The sequence below is a fragment of the Salvia miltiorrhiza genome, chromosome 5, assembly GCF_028751815.1.
Source record: "Salvia miltiorrhiza cultivar Shanhuang (shh) chromosome 5, IMPLAD_Smil_shh, whole genome shotgun sequence".
In the NCBI taxonomy this organism is placed as follows: Eukaryota; Viridiplantae; Streptophyta; class Magnoliopsida; order Lamiales; family Lamiaceae; genus Salvia; species Salvia miltiorrhiza.
Window position 1 is genome coordinate 1,742,026 of NC_080391.1, and position 15,011 is coordinate 1,757,036.

The following is a 15,011-nucleotide window of genomic DNA, read 5'->3' on the forward strand; positions in this document are numbered from 1 at the left end:
TGCGGTGCGAGTAAGATCCTGATTTCGAATTTGACTGTTAAGGTGAGGGATTATATGCTTGTTGTTATATTCATGTATGTTTGAATGTGCTTTTAGTTCATATTTGATTATGCTTGCTCAGCTACATGCTCAGAATATCATGTTCAAGTACATGATCAGAAACACAGAATATCATGTTCAAGTACATGATCAGAAACGCAGAATATCATGTTCAAGTACATGATCAGAAACGCAGAATATCATGTTCAAGTACATGATCAGAAACTCAAAATATCATGTTCAAGTACATGATCAGAAACGCAGAATATCATGTTCAAGTACATGATCAGAAACGCAGATTATCATGTTCAAGTACATGATCAGAAACTCAGAATATCATGTTCAAGTACATGATCAGAAATTCAGAAACACTCGGAATTCAGAATATGTGTATGACAATGTGAATTAATTGCATGTTTATGCGTACGTGAATATTTGCATGGTTTCTCACTGAGTATATTTTCAATATGCTCACTCCCCTTATCTTTTCAGTTTTGCAGTTCTGGAGTTGAGACGCCATGGAAGTCGAGAATGACTAGAGATTTAGTAATTCTATAGAAGTTTGAGTTGGAACTTGTTATTATTATTTTTTTTTCCTTCTTCTTCAGTTTATAGTTTTATGATTTCATGTTGCTACTTTAGTTTTGACAAGTAAATTTTAAATTGGGTTAAACTTTTATAATTCAAGAAATTTTATTTTAACTATTAGTTCTTCAAAGTTTTTTTAAATTGAAAAGTTTATGAAAATTGGGGTGTTACACTAAACGTAATAAGGACCTCCACGTTTTTTAGGGCTTAGTTGATACTTCACCTAAAAAAAATATTATTGTAACAACTATGCACCTAACTTGCCTAGTTTATAATTATAGATGTTAAACTTAATTGGATCAGCACATGACAAAGAAATTCTTTTATTAGAAAAAAGAAGAAGCCATATGCACCATTCATTTAAATAAGCTGCAATTGTCGGATACAGATTGTTTTATGTACGCCATTAATTTAATTAAGTAATTATCTGTTTTTGTTGTCAAACTAATTGCTGCTGACTGATGTTGAATTTCGAGAGCAGCGATTAATAAAATATGAATATTGAATATTGAATTAGATAATGTTGACGGTAATATTGAAAGTCCTTGCTTATTTCCGATTTTTCTTATTCATTGTCCTTAGTGTTTCGCAAAAAATAGGGGGTCTCACTGGAGCACATCCCTATATATATATATATATATATGGGGCGCGCTCCAGTAAATCAAGTTTACAATTACTATAAACTCACCAAATTTCGGTTGAACAAGAACTTGACATAAATGAACGCTTCAATTAATCCGTAAATGAACTTGACCAAGAATTTTATGAAAATATTTGGAGATGTACACAAAGTGGAAAAAGAGACCATCAAAATTGATTTAATAATAATTAATAATTGGTTTTTCAGATGAGTTTTTGATAAATATTTTGTGTGAATGGGAATAAAAATATAAAGGTACATAGAATAGAAAGACCATACTAATTAATTGTGGACGGACCAAAATTAAAATCCTAAGTTAGTGGCCTATAAAATCCCCATCATCAGGTCGAAATCAATTGAAATGGTTTCTAGCTACATATTATACTATGTCTTTGGTCTTTGAAATCAATTGAAATGGTTTCACATTGTTAAATCATGTAACTACAGCTTTACTAATTAATACTAAGATATTGCACAGAATTTTCCTGTAACAACCATATATTATTGTTTATATTGCATAATATATTATTATATGCATCATCCTGTTTATTATTATATGCATCATCCTGTTACTCAAGCTAAATCTGTAACAACCATATATTAATGTTTATATTGCATAATATATTATTGGGTTAATTTGGTAGAGCCCAAAGTTTTTTTAGGTCCATAACTTTGATTATTTTACAAATGTAGGATAAATTTTTTCGGGCGTGTCAAAATGAATACTACATGGCTCAAATTTACAAACTCAAAAAATTGTGGCCTAATTTTGCAAAGCACCCTAAGTTAGTGGCCTATAAAAATTTTGAACTCAACCTAATTAATAGATAAACAATAAATGAATAAAAAACATTGATAGTTTATCATAATGTATTAAACATATTTTTATCTTACAAGAATGCAATACTTACAATTCAAATTAAATCATTTGCATTTCGTTTACGTTTCTTTTGCTTTTGTAGATTTTTACTTTGTCCATATACCTCATTAGCTGCAATATATAAATATAAATATATTAATTAAAAAAATATTTTGATATGTGCTCATGTTGTGTGATATGTGGTAATTATATAAATACTTAGAAGCTTGTGCTCATGCTACAGTAAATACTTGAAGATGAGCTTGTTTTGCACAATGTAACATCCATGTTCATAATTAGTATCTAAATTTCAAAATCGTGCAAATTAATATTTATCCTGTTTCAACAACAAACACGAAGGTAGGTGGTAGTGCTAGCCTGCCGGGAGTTGCTTACTCATGATAATCTAAGATAGTACCCATTAAATTAGTTTGCATGTCTTTAAATATTCTTATCAATTTCCTCAGGTTATGACCTAAGACATTACAATAATTTTCAATCTGTGATAAGATAATTTGAATTTAAGTTGATGTGTCAAACATGATTGTAAGAGTTAAGATGTTGCATTTCTACAAATAGGCTCAACAATATCCAAATGTTTCAAACAGATGTTGAGGAAGATACATAAAAGTTGCAAGTATTATTAATTTGGGGAGTATAATTTACCATTCACAATTTCGTACAATTTTAACAAGAAACTAATTAAGGTTATAAACTTATAATAAGTGGAGTACTATTTTGGATGAATTATTGTCTAAAATAGAAAATCTACTATTATCAAATTTTTAAATAAACTTCTAGCCCCCACGTGAATTACTAATATTCAGGAGATATCTTCAAAATTATTTTTATTCTTATCATATATACATAATATATAGTGTTTGTAATTAACCAAATTAATCTTAATATTTTAACAAGAAACTAATTAAGGTTATAATAAGTGGAGTACTATTTTGGATGAATTATTGTCTAAAATAGAAAATCTACTATTATAAAATTTTTAAATAAACTTCTAGCCACTTGAATTACTAATATTCAGGAGATATCTTCAAAATTATTTTTATTCTTATCATACGTAATCTATAGAGTTTGTAGTTAACCAAATTAATCTTAATATCGGTTATAAAATATTCTTTATAGATTTAGCTGACAAATAAATATATGGTTTATAATAAATATATATTAAATAGATTATAACTATATATAATATAAAATATGTAGAAGGGTAAAATAGGCAATCCACAAGTTGTCCCATAAAATGCTTAGGCTCTTTTTCTATTAGTATAGTAATAGATTGGGTTTGACTTTTAATCACTTTTTTTTACTCCACGTGATTCACTCACTACAAGAAACAGTGTCGGACTCAGCGACGGAAATATGTCTGTTGTTAAATAACGACGACGGAATCGCCGACCGAAAACGACGGAATCACTTTTGTTACTTTGAAGATTAGCGGCTATATTATTTGGTGAATCAAGACAGACGGGTTTTTTCATTGTTTTAATTCAAGTGGTGATTTTATTTTATTCGCAATTTAATTTATTTTCCTGTTTCATGTTTGATTTTATTTATTTGATTGTTCTAGTTTTAATTATGAGTAGCTAATTCTTTAATTCGGCGAAAATAATGAAGTATTGATTTAATAATCCGTGAGACCTAATTGAGCATAAAATTGGTTCCTATTGATTTCGATTTATTCCTAGGGTTTAAAGATAATTCTGATTTTATTTAAGTCTGGCTAACTTAGGTTTAATCGAATTACGGTCAATTAGCACATCCAATCCGTAATTATTGGAATAGGGTTGATTAATGATAAAAATGTTGTGTTCGTAGTAGGAATAAATTGGTAGATTAATTATTACTAGCGTATCTAGGATAATTTATCTAAATTTGGTTCCTTCATCTTAATGCTATTAGAATATTAAATCTAGGTCTGACGTCTCCAGCTAGGTTATATTTTAATAAGGAAAATAAACAGGTCTGGCGTCTTCAGTTGTTTATCGATACAGTAAGTAGGAATTAGGGTACGTCCGTTGTGTTTCACGGTATCCTATAACTGGTTGGTTGATAGGGATTAATTAATCTTTTCATCGATGATCAGAGATTTAAATTGATATGAATTTATTCGAGTCGAGTTACCTTTTATTGATTGATTTCTAGATTGTTATTTGAGTTATTTGATTTCTTAGTTATAATTAATTTCCTCAAAATTAAGGCGTGGTGGCATCACCAAAAATATAGATTTTAGGGAATTTAATGATTTTATCTGCTCTCTGTGGGATCGACCCTGCTTGTCATTATACTAATTAGTTCTTGATAATTCTACAGGAATTATTTGGTGGAAAACGACGTCTACCAAATTGGCGCTGTTGCCGGGGAGCGGTGTTGATTGAATTCTTTTTCTTTTTGATCTATTTTTCTTTTGGTTTATGAGCAGATCTTCTAGGCCGAATCTTCTATTCGATTGTGAGATCGAGAAAACTGCAAAGAAACTGAGAAATGAGGCTAAGGCACGAAAGCTGCTGGAACTGCTGGATTCGCAACTCGACCTGTCTGCCCACACGAAACAGTTCATCAAGGCGGAACCCAGTGCTGCCGCTGCTGACGAGACTTTGTTTGCCCAAACAGACCTTGAATCAGAGGCAAAAACAGATTGTGAGGAGGAAGTTGAGTCGAATTCCAACAAGAGCACCGAAGACGACATGTCGGCTGACGATCCTAGACTGTGCGATCTCTCCAGCCACGAAGCTGAAGACCCCCCAACTCCAATCCGGATGTCGGCGGCTGCTACTACTATTGAAATTAAGCTTGGACTTCTTAATGTTCTCCCTAAGTACTACGGCAAGAAGGGAGAAGATCCGTACAATTTCCTAAGTGAATTCATCAAGATCTGTAAAGTGCAAAAGCGCCCTATTGGAGTAACGGAGGAACACTTCAGACTAGCTGTTTTTCCCTTCACCATGACAGCAGAGGCGAACTCGTGGTTCGCAAGCCTTCCCCCAAATTCTATCGCTAGCTACATGGGCCGAGATGAAAAAGATATTCCTGGAGCATTTTTCCCTCCCACCAAAACGAATGCGCTAAAGAAGGAAATCAGTAGAGCGAAGCAGGAGTATGATGAGTCATTAAGCGTGTATTGGACCAGGTTCAGGAGATTGGTGGACAGCTGTCCAAACCACAAATTTTCTGAGGGGGACCTTGTGCAGTACTTCTATCAGGGGATGACGGTAGACACTAAGAATTTGGTCAATTCAGTGAGTGGATGGGGATTTTGCCCAACTGCAGTGTTGTGTGTTATGTTGAGAATCTGATTCGTTTGGCCAAACAAGGGCCACGATCAGATTAGTCTTGATTAGATGCAGGATTGGGAGATAGAATTATGGGGAATGTTATATATGGTGATCATGTGTTGGAAGTGAGAATAAAATGGGTGTTGCTATATGCTGTAAAAAAAAAGAGAAAGAAAAAAAAAAGATAAAAAGAAAAGAAAGAGAGAAAGAAGTGCAGCGCCAAAATTTTGAAACGTCGTGTTAGAGTTTTTGATGAGTTTTCTCCTTTAGTTTTGCAGTGTTTTCCATCTCTCTATAGTCTCGATTGTATGGATGATGGTTCGGATTGAACATGCACACTTTGAGTTTCAATGCTTAAGCCTAGGACCCATAGGATCTTGCCAAAATCATGAATGGTCCTCAGCCCCATTACACCAAATGAGAAAAGGCCTTTTTGAGTTACTATGTGACCATGACATATCACGACTAAGTGGATTTTTCTTCTTGCGTGTGAATTTCCAAATAAATTCTTGAGAGAAGAGTGAATCTTGAGAGGATGCTCATTGCTGCTTGATTTGGATTGAATTGACAATGAAAATACATGTTTGACATTCTTTTTTCTTGAATTGAGAGTTGTGAGTTGATTGTGAGTTACATGGTTCGACTTGGCAGTGTGTTATGTTACTAGTGTTTTGATGATTACGTGGTTGTTGTTTCTAGTTGAGTTTGTCGTTGTTTAGTGTTCTTGTTCTTTTTCGTTTCTTTCCGTTTGATTGTTGCGTCTATGTTTAGTTTTTTTCTGATGAGTTTTTAGTGTCGTGTCGAGGAGGGAAGTTGTCTCTAGTGACTGATTTTTACTATTAAATTCTTCTTTTACGTCATACTTGGGGACAAGTATGATCTAAGTGTGAGGGAATTTGATGTGTGCATTTTAGTTACTTAGTTTAGTGTGTGTTTTGCTATGGTTTTACATGATTTGTGATATTTTGGCACATGAATTAGATGGATTGGAGATGGATGCTCGTGGATGAAAGAAGTTGGTGGAAGTCGAGTATTTGTTGAAGATGGAATGGATTTTGAAGAGAAGATTAGAGATTAGGCTTTGAATTATTTGTTCTATAATTAATTAAAACTTAATACTCTTATTTTAATTATTTTTTACCTTAATATTTTGTAAGGGGCCGAAGCCCATGACTTGGGATTATGCGGCCACCTTAGGATTTTAATTCCCTAAGTCTTGTTTTCCCCTAGCTAGCTGCCACTTAGTAGTATAAGTAATAGATTAGGTTTGACTTCTAATCACTTTTTTTTACTCCACGTGATTCACTTATCTTTTAGAATTTAGTTTGAATTTTTTTTGCTTTTGTTACATTGAAGATTAGCGGCTATATTATTTGGTGAATCAAGGCAGACGAGTTTTTTCATTGTTTTAATTCAAGTGGTGATTTTATTTGCAATTTAATTTATTTTCCTGTTTTATGTTTGATTTTATTTATTTGATTGTTCTAGTTTTAATTTTGAGTAGCTAATTTTTTAATTCGGCGAAAATAATGAAGTATTGATTTAATAATATGTGAGACCTAATTGAGCATAAAATTGGTTCCTATTGATTTCGATTTATTCCTAGGGTTTAAAGATAATTATAATTTTATTTAAGTCTGGCCAACTTAGGTTTAATCGGATTACAGTCAATTAGCACCTCCAATCCGTAATTATTGGAATAGGGCTGATTAGTGATAAAACTGACGTGTTCGTAGTAGGAATAAATTGGTAGATTAATTATTACTAGCGTATCTAGGATAATTTATCTAAATTGGGTTCCTTCATCTTAATGTTATTAGAAAATTAAATCTAGGTCTGGCGTCTCCAGCATTTATTAGAGAGAGTGGAGTCTGATGATTTTGCCCAACTGCAGTGTTGTGTGTTATGTTGAGAATCTGATTCGTTTGGCCAAACAAGGGCCACGATCAGATTAGTCTTGATTAGATGCAGGATTGGGAGATAGAATTATGGGGAATGTTATATATGGTGATCATGTGTTGGAAGTGAGAATAAAATGGGTGTTGCTATATGCTGTAAAAAAAAAGAGAAAGAAAAAAAAAAGATAAAAAGAAAAGAAAGAGAGAAAGAAGTGCAGCGCCAAAATTTTGAAACGTCGTGTTAGAGTTTTTGATGAGTTTTCTCCTTTAGTTTTGCAGTGTTTTCCATCTCTCTATAGTCTCGATTGTATGGATGATGGTTCGGATTGAACATGCACACTTTGAGTTTCAATGCTTAAGCCTAGGACCCATAGGATCTTGCCAAAATCATGAATGGTCCTCAGCCCCATTACACTATATGAGAAAAGACCTTTTTGAATTACTATGTGACCATGACATATCACGACTAAGTGAATTTTTCTTCTTGCGTGTGAATTTCCAAATAAATTCTTGAGAGAAGAGTGAATCTTGAGAGGATGCTCATTGCTGCTTGATTTGGACTGAATTGACAATGAAAACACATGTTTGACATTTCTTTTTTTTTTTAATTGAGAGTTGAGAGTTGATTGTGAGTTACATGGTTCGACTTGGCAGTGTGCTCTGTTACTAGTGTTTTGATGATTGTGAATTTTACTCTTTTTTTTTTCTTTTCTCTTTAGGTGTTGTTTTTTTATGCAATTTTAATTATTAGTAAATTGTGTTATTTAAATTTGAGCAATTAAAATTAAATTAAAAACATAAAAATCAAAACTAAAAAAATCAAGTAAGCTATCAAGTAATCTAAATGTGGTCCCCTCCTATCAAGTAAGCACCAATGTGGATGCTCTTATATTTATTGTTTTCGGAGACGGAGACAGGGGGGTGGCTGGTAGTGGCCACCGCCCCCCTCAAAATTGTAAATTATTCTATGTATATATATGCATAAACAAATATATAAACGTACATAAATGTTTATTTAAATATATATGTGTATACAATTATTTTAGTGGCACATTCGATGATCGAGCCCAATATAATTTCTACTTAAAATCCAATTTAATAAGTTGAACTAAACAAAATTCATTTAATAAAATAAAATATAATGAAACTTGGTTATACAAAAGTTGATGATTTGCTTGTTATATTCACTCATATATACTTAACTTAAGGATAATCGTGTTATTTAAAACTATATAATCTATGAAAATATTGTTCATTATTATTATAATTGTCTTTTAATAGAAAATGTATGAAACGCCCCAAAAAAAATTTGTTTGTTATTTAGATTATGTTTTTCTTTTAATAAAAAAATACCTAAAATATACGAAATGTTCAAAAAAAATTGTAATGTATTGAAACTATATAATCATGAAAATGTTGTTCGTTATTATTACTTTTATTCTCGTATTTTAGTAAAAAATGACTTAAATATATGGAAGCCCAAAATTTTTTTCAGCCCCCCCGGAACTTAATTCTTGGCTCCGTCCCTGTTGTTTTAACAATTATTTTATAAATATAAGATTTATTAAACATTAGTGTACATTATCTTTAACTTTTATTTTCAAAAATTGAAATTAAAAAAAAATACATATACACTAACCTTGCACATTTCTCAGAAGTTGTGTTGTTACTTCCTTCAGGTCAGTATCAGCTGGTGTTGTGGAGCCGTCGCCAAAAGATTCAACTGATATAGTATGAGTAGGGATGGCATTTATGCATATAGATGAAGAGTAGTTATATATATGTTCTTGGCATTTATGCATATAGATCAGATGGAGCCGTTGCCATACTTTTTCTCGTTGTTGCTGTGTATTTTCAAGGTAAAATTTAAATCTTTAGAAACGACGTCGTTGCAGGATAGAAGAATGTTTGAAGTAGTATATTCTTGAACAAAAGATTCAACTGATATGGTAGGAATAGGGATGGCATTTATGCATATAGATGAAGAGTAGTTATATGTGATAAAGTGTAGACATTCATCAACAGTTGAAAGGGAAGAACACATAGGTTAAAACAAAAGCTGTGTTTTCCTTTCGAGATGATTGCTAATTGAATATCAACATTGTTGCAAACTAGAGATGATCCTTCTAAGACATTTCAATATTGTTTTGACATTTTGGAGTTTCTTGCACGAGTTTGGAGCCGAGATTCATATTTTTTTTTTCCATACTTCATATACTACTTTATTGCAGTTAGAGAAAAATAATACAGGAAACTTATTATTCTTTAATTTATGCAATACTATTCAATAGTTCATACGTTATTATTCAATACATAAAATCAGTATATTCAAATACCAAATTTATATCAATAACGATTTCTAACTTAAATTTAATTCATAACCTCACATTTTGTGGCTACTATTTTAATATGCGGTAGCGAAAATCACACAAAAACCCTAGAGCTGACCCGAATAGCCGTAACTGAATAACCCGACACCCGATAGGGCTGCCTCAAAAATAACACGAAACCCTAGAGCTGACCCGAAAATAATGTGTTCACCTGATTATATGAAAATTTTCCTATTATTTGATTTTGATCAACTTTATTACTTTGCTTCTAAAGATTATTATGATAAGATATTCTTGTCAAAAGTTTGTGAAATGTATTTTGATTTAATATTAGAAAATTATACTCATCATTCCGCTACTCTATATTTTTAATCCAATGCTATGTAAAAACTAAAAAATGATAATTATTTAAGAAAAATGTTGCATCTTTATATCTCTAAAAGCTGCATATTACTTCCTCCGTCCACGAATTAAAACCCTATTTGCCCTTAAATTTTTGTCCACCAAATAAAGTTCTGTTGTGCTTTTTGTATTTTTTTTACTCATTCTTTTCCTAAATTTATTACCTCTTGCTACCAATGTACCCACCTCACAACACCTTTATCATTTTTATCTTATATATTTACTACCATTTATCAATAGTGGACCCATCCCACTACACCTTCATCACTTTTGTCAACTATCATTTTAATTCACTCACCACACACCTTTATCAGCTTTCTTAGTTTTCGTGCTGAGCATGAAATGAGGCTTTAATTCGTGGATGGAGGGAGTAGTTATCATGTAAGTCGATATTGAAATGCCAGTTATTTATGCGTGTATTTTTTTTATTAAAAATATAATATTGTCAAGATAAATATATTAGTTAATTTTTTAAAAAATCAAAATTTCAACCCGACTAGCCCGAAATCCGAACGTTTAGGGTTAGGGTTGAAAATTTTCAACCCGATTGGCCCGCACCTAAATAACCCGATAAGGCTAGCCCAAAATCCGATGGATTGACCCCGATTGACATCCCTACTTGTAGGAACCATTCCACACATAAGAAAAAAAAAACAACAAATCAAAGCATTATGTTTATATATTATACTAATGCTTCATTTATATAATTCCTTACATACCAGAATAATTTCTTATTGTATCAACCGTAATTAGATCATGGGATATTAATGGTTCTCATTGGTCCCCAATTCCTATGCTATATATAAAATATTTGTAGTACACGCGCGCGCGCACACACATATATATATTAATTTCACATTAATTAAAGATAAATTTGTGAGTCCAATCGAGGTGTTGCATGAGCAATGAGAGGCTTAGCCAATGTCAAGTCATGCCCCGACTCAACCAAATCAATGTTATTCATACCAAGGGGTGGCCTCCAGCTAAAACCCTGAATAAGTCTAGCCAGAAGCATAGTGCTTATGGTAGAACCAAGCACAATGCCGGGACATCCTCGTCTCCCTGTACTGAATGATAACATGTGCAATTCGTGATCCACAAGCACCACTTCTGAGGACTCATCAACAATGTGACGCTCGGGCTTGAAACGAAGTGGCTCGTCCCAAACCCTAGGATTTCGCCCCAGGCCGGGGCGACTGAGCAACACATGGCTCCCCTTTGGGATGAAGTAGCCACTCACCACAAGATCCTTGCTCGAAACATGAGGCTGATTAAAAGGTGCTAGTGGATGTAGCCTGAATGACTCTTTCACACAAGCCTTCACATAGTTTAAGTTAGGCAGATCTGATTCCTCAACGAGCCTATCCTTACCTACAATCCGGTCCAATTCTTCACACGCCTTTGCAAAAATATCCGGTTGATTGATCATCTCCGCCAAAGCCCATTCTGCTGCATTCGACGGATTATCAACTGTCGCAATCATTATTTCCTGTAAAACCAACACCATTTTACACTTAAATTTCACCTTTTTATGAGAATCTAATTTTAAATATTGAAAAAAAGACTAAAACACTGTTGTTAATGTTATTAATTGATCAGAGGGCAAAGTTCTATAGAAATGCAAATATAGACTGAGAAAGGAGGAGGAATCTCAGCCGTTGATCTTATCTAATCTAACGGTCAGCGTTTGTTCGTTCAATGTTCAACGCGGAATTGTGTTGAACATGAACAGAGTTCGAATCCCCAGTCCAAAACGTTGAACAATATTTATTGGCATGTTCAATGTTTCTGATTTTCCTGTATAAGCTATGTTTCTGTAGAATGCAACCCTTAATTGAAATATTGTAAAAAGCAAAAGAACAAATAGTTAGGTTAAACTAAATACTTACAATAATTTGTGCTTTAATCTCTCGAAGTGACAAGAGGGGCTTAGTTTCGTCCGATTCGTTCTTGAGGTTAATCAGAAGATCAAGAATATCATCTTGTTGAGTCTTGAGCCCTAGCTGCCACATCTCCACTCTCTCATTGATCAACGGATCTTGGTATTTCCTTACCTTTTGAAAAAAAATATATTGTTACATCCAAAGAAAAAAAAAACACACTCACACTCTAGCCTTCTATGTGACTCGACTCGAACCTCCAACCCTATTGATTGGAGGAGAAGCGTCTTACCAACATACTGTGCTTCATCGTCAAAATATGAAAATCAAAATGAAATGCTATTTCCTTACCTTGTTAATGGCGTTCCTTACAATCCTCTTATGCCCATCCAAATCGAAAACCTCCAACCACGGCACAAAATCGGCTATGGCGAATCCATAGACATACGAAAGCATCGTGAACAATCCATCCACGTGTTCCCTCTCCTCGTTTCCCGGCCCGCCGTCGTCCATCCCCGCCCCGAAAAACCTCTCACCAAACACCATCTTCCTGATCAAATTGGCGCAGTAATGCCGCGCCGCATCTCTCACGTTCACAGCCCCGTTGCGGCGGTTGTACACGTATCGCACGAGGTGATCGGCTTCCTCGCGTCTCGTCGAGTGGAGCCGTCGGAACACGGCCGTCGACAGCACCTCCGACACCATGACCCTCCTCATTTTCTTCCACTGGCCGCCCGCGGGAGAGAAGGCCAGTGTCGAGTATCCGTCGCTGATGAGGCGGGCTGAGACGGCGTCGGGCCGGGAGGCGAAGGCCGCGTCGTGCCTCTTCAAGAACTCTCTGGAAAGCTCCGGAGAAGCGACGGCGATGACGTGGACGCCGCCGAGGCGGACGCAGACGATCTCCGTGTTGAGCTTTTGCATGAGATTGTGCATCCATTGGAATGCGGGCTTCTTCGACAGCATCTCCGGCAGGCTGCCCACGACCGGGTACGCCGGCGGCCCCGGCGGCAGCGGTGGCGGTGGGGCTGTCGATCTTTTCTTGATGGAATATATGAGTTTCAAGAAGATTAGGGAAACTGAAAAATATAATATTGCAAGCAACGATGGAAGTCTTGTCTCGATTTTCATGTTTGTTAATTTAAATGCTTTGAATTTGAATGTTGTGTTGCAGCATCACGAGTTAATGTGTCGGCTTTTATAGCCAATCCTGTCCAGACTAATTCGATCCATCCTTCTGAACTCATCTGAAATGTATCATTTGCATGTTAAATGTTTTAAGGATGTCATTTGCATGCCATAAATGTGTTATTTATTTTTGTAGAAAGTCGTTTATACTCTACAAATTGTCATTTGCTTTTATAAAAAATATTACTTGTGAAGTATCATTGATGTGTGCATTTTAGTTACTTAGTTTAGTGTGTGTTTTGTTATGATTTTACATGATTTGTGATATTTTGGCACATGAATTAGATGCATGGGCGGAGCTACACTATGAGGTGGTGGGGCAATTGCCCCCCCAAAAAAAAAAATTTTAGCATACTTACTATATTAATATATATGTATAATTATTAAAAAAAAAAAGTTTGCCCCACCAAAATTTTGAGAAAAAGGGGCAAAATGTGGAGATTGGAAAAAAGTTAACTTTAATAAACTACATTCTTTTTCTTTTGTCTAACGTGGAGATCGGAAAGAAAATAAAGAAGTTAATTTGCACCAATTCAGAGATGTTGTGTATTCATTGGTGTATGAGTTTATTAAACTTGCACTTGTTTTACCTGTGACAACTACAACTGTGGAAATAGTTTTTTCTGCTATTTAGAATGCCAAAGTCAGCTTCGAAAGCGAATGGGTGATCGTTTGATGAATGATTGTTTAATTAGTTACTTATATTGAGAAAGAAATTTTTGAGACAGTTGATAATGATTTGATATTACGTCGCTTTCAGAATATGAGTGATCATAGCTAGAGAATTATTTTTATCGAAGTTATTTTAAATTTTCTTTATCATGTTATGCCCCCCTTGTCTTTAGGGGATTGGAGATGAATGCTCGTGGATGGAAGAAGTTGGTGGAAGTCAAGTATTTGTTGAAGATGGCGTGGATTTTGAAGAGAAGATTAGAGATTTGGCTTTGAATTATCTGGTCTATAACTAATTAAAACTTAATACTCTTATTTTAATTATTTTTTGCCTTAATATTTTGTAAGGGGCCAAAGCCCATGACTTGGGAGCCACTAATTCCCTAAGTCTTGTTTTCCCCTAGCTAGCCGCCACTTAGTAGTAAGTAATAGATTAGGTTTGACTTTTAATCACTTTTTTGTACTCTTTAGGCATTAGACGTGATTCACTTGGCTTTTAGAATTTAGTTTGAATTTTTTTTGCTTTTGTTACTTTGAAGATTAGCAGCTATATTATTTGGTGAATCAAGGCAGACGAGTTTCTTCATTGTTTTAATTCAAGTGGTGATTTTATTTTATTCACAATTTAATTTATTTTCCTGTTTCATGTTTGATTTTATTTATTTGATTGTTCTAGTTTTAATTATGAGTAGCTAATTCTTTAATTCGGTAAAAATAATGAAGTATTGATTTAATAATCTGTGAGACCTAATTGAGCATAAAATTGGTTCCTATTGATTTCGATTTATTTTAGGGTTTAAAGATAATTCTGATTAGTGATAAAACTGTCGTGTTCGTAGTATGAATAAATTGGTAGATTAATTATTACTAGCGTATCTAGGATAATTTATCTAAACTGGGTTCCTTCATCTTAGTTGTTGCGAACGTGGAATTTCGGCATTCCACATCAGTACTCAGATGCCGAAATTTTTTATCGGGACACAAATAACCATATTCTGAAACAATGGGTACTTGTATACATTTATCCTTAATTAAATTGAGACATTTTTGTTAAAACGCTAATACAATGGAATAAATTTTTTGGATTGGCTAGAGAGGCATGTTATAAATTTGTAGTTAAAAGTAAATTTTCAATATTCAAAATGATATTTTATAAAGTTGCACTTCTGATATATTATACTTAGGTTAATTACTCATTATTCATTAAAGCACAATATCAATAAATTTG

General features: G+C 33.8%; 1 protein-coding gene across 1 annotated transcript; it reads right to left on the reverse strand.

The window, feature by feature from the left end:
- Positions 1-10,793: 10,793 nt before the first annotated feature.
- LOC130984946 (tryptophan N-monooxygenase CYP79A68-like) lies at positions 10,794-13,116 on the reverse strand. The gene is made up of 3 exons (XM_057907644.1): positions 12,278-13,116; positions 11,936-12,100; positions 10,794-11,535 (listed from the first exon to the last, which is right to left on the reverse strand). Exons 1-3 carry the CDS (start codon positions 13,052-13,054, stop codon positions 10,909-10,911), a joined length of 1,569 nt encoding a protein of 522 aa, XP_057763627.1. The 5' UTR covers positions 13,055-13,116; the 3' UTR covers positions 10,794-10,908.
- Positions 13,117-15,011: the final 1,895 nt, after the last annotated feature.

Excerpts from the sequence above, each read along its gene's own strand:
- LOC130984946 (XM_057907644.1), bottom strand. The coding sequence starts at position 13,054 with ATGAAAATCGAGACAAGACTTCCATCGTTGCTTGCAATATTATATTTT. Across the intron at positions 12,101-12,277 it reads TAAGGAACGCCATTAACAAG|GTAAGGAAATACCAAGATCC; the intron begins GTAAGGAAATAG and ends TTTTTTCAAAAG. Across the intron at positions 11,536-11,935 it reads AGATTAAAGCACAAATTATT|GAAATAATGATTGCGACAGT; the intron begins GTAAGTATTTAG and ends TTGGTTTTACAG.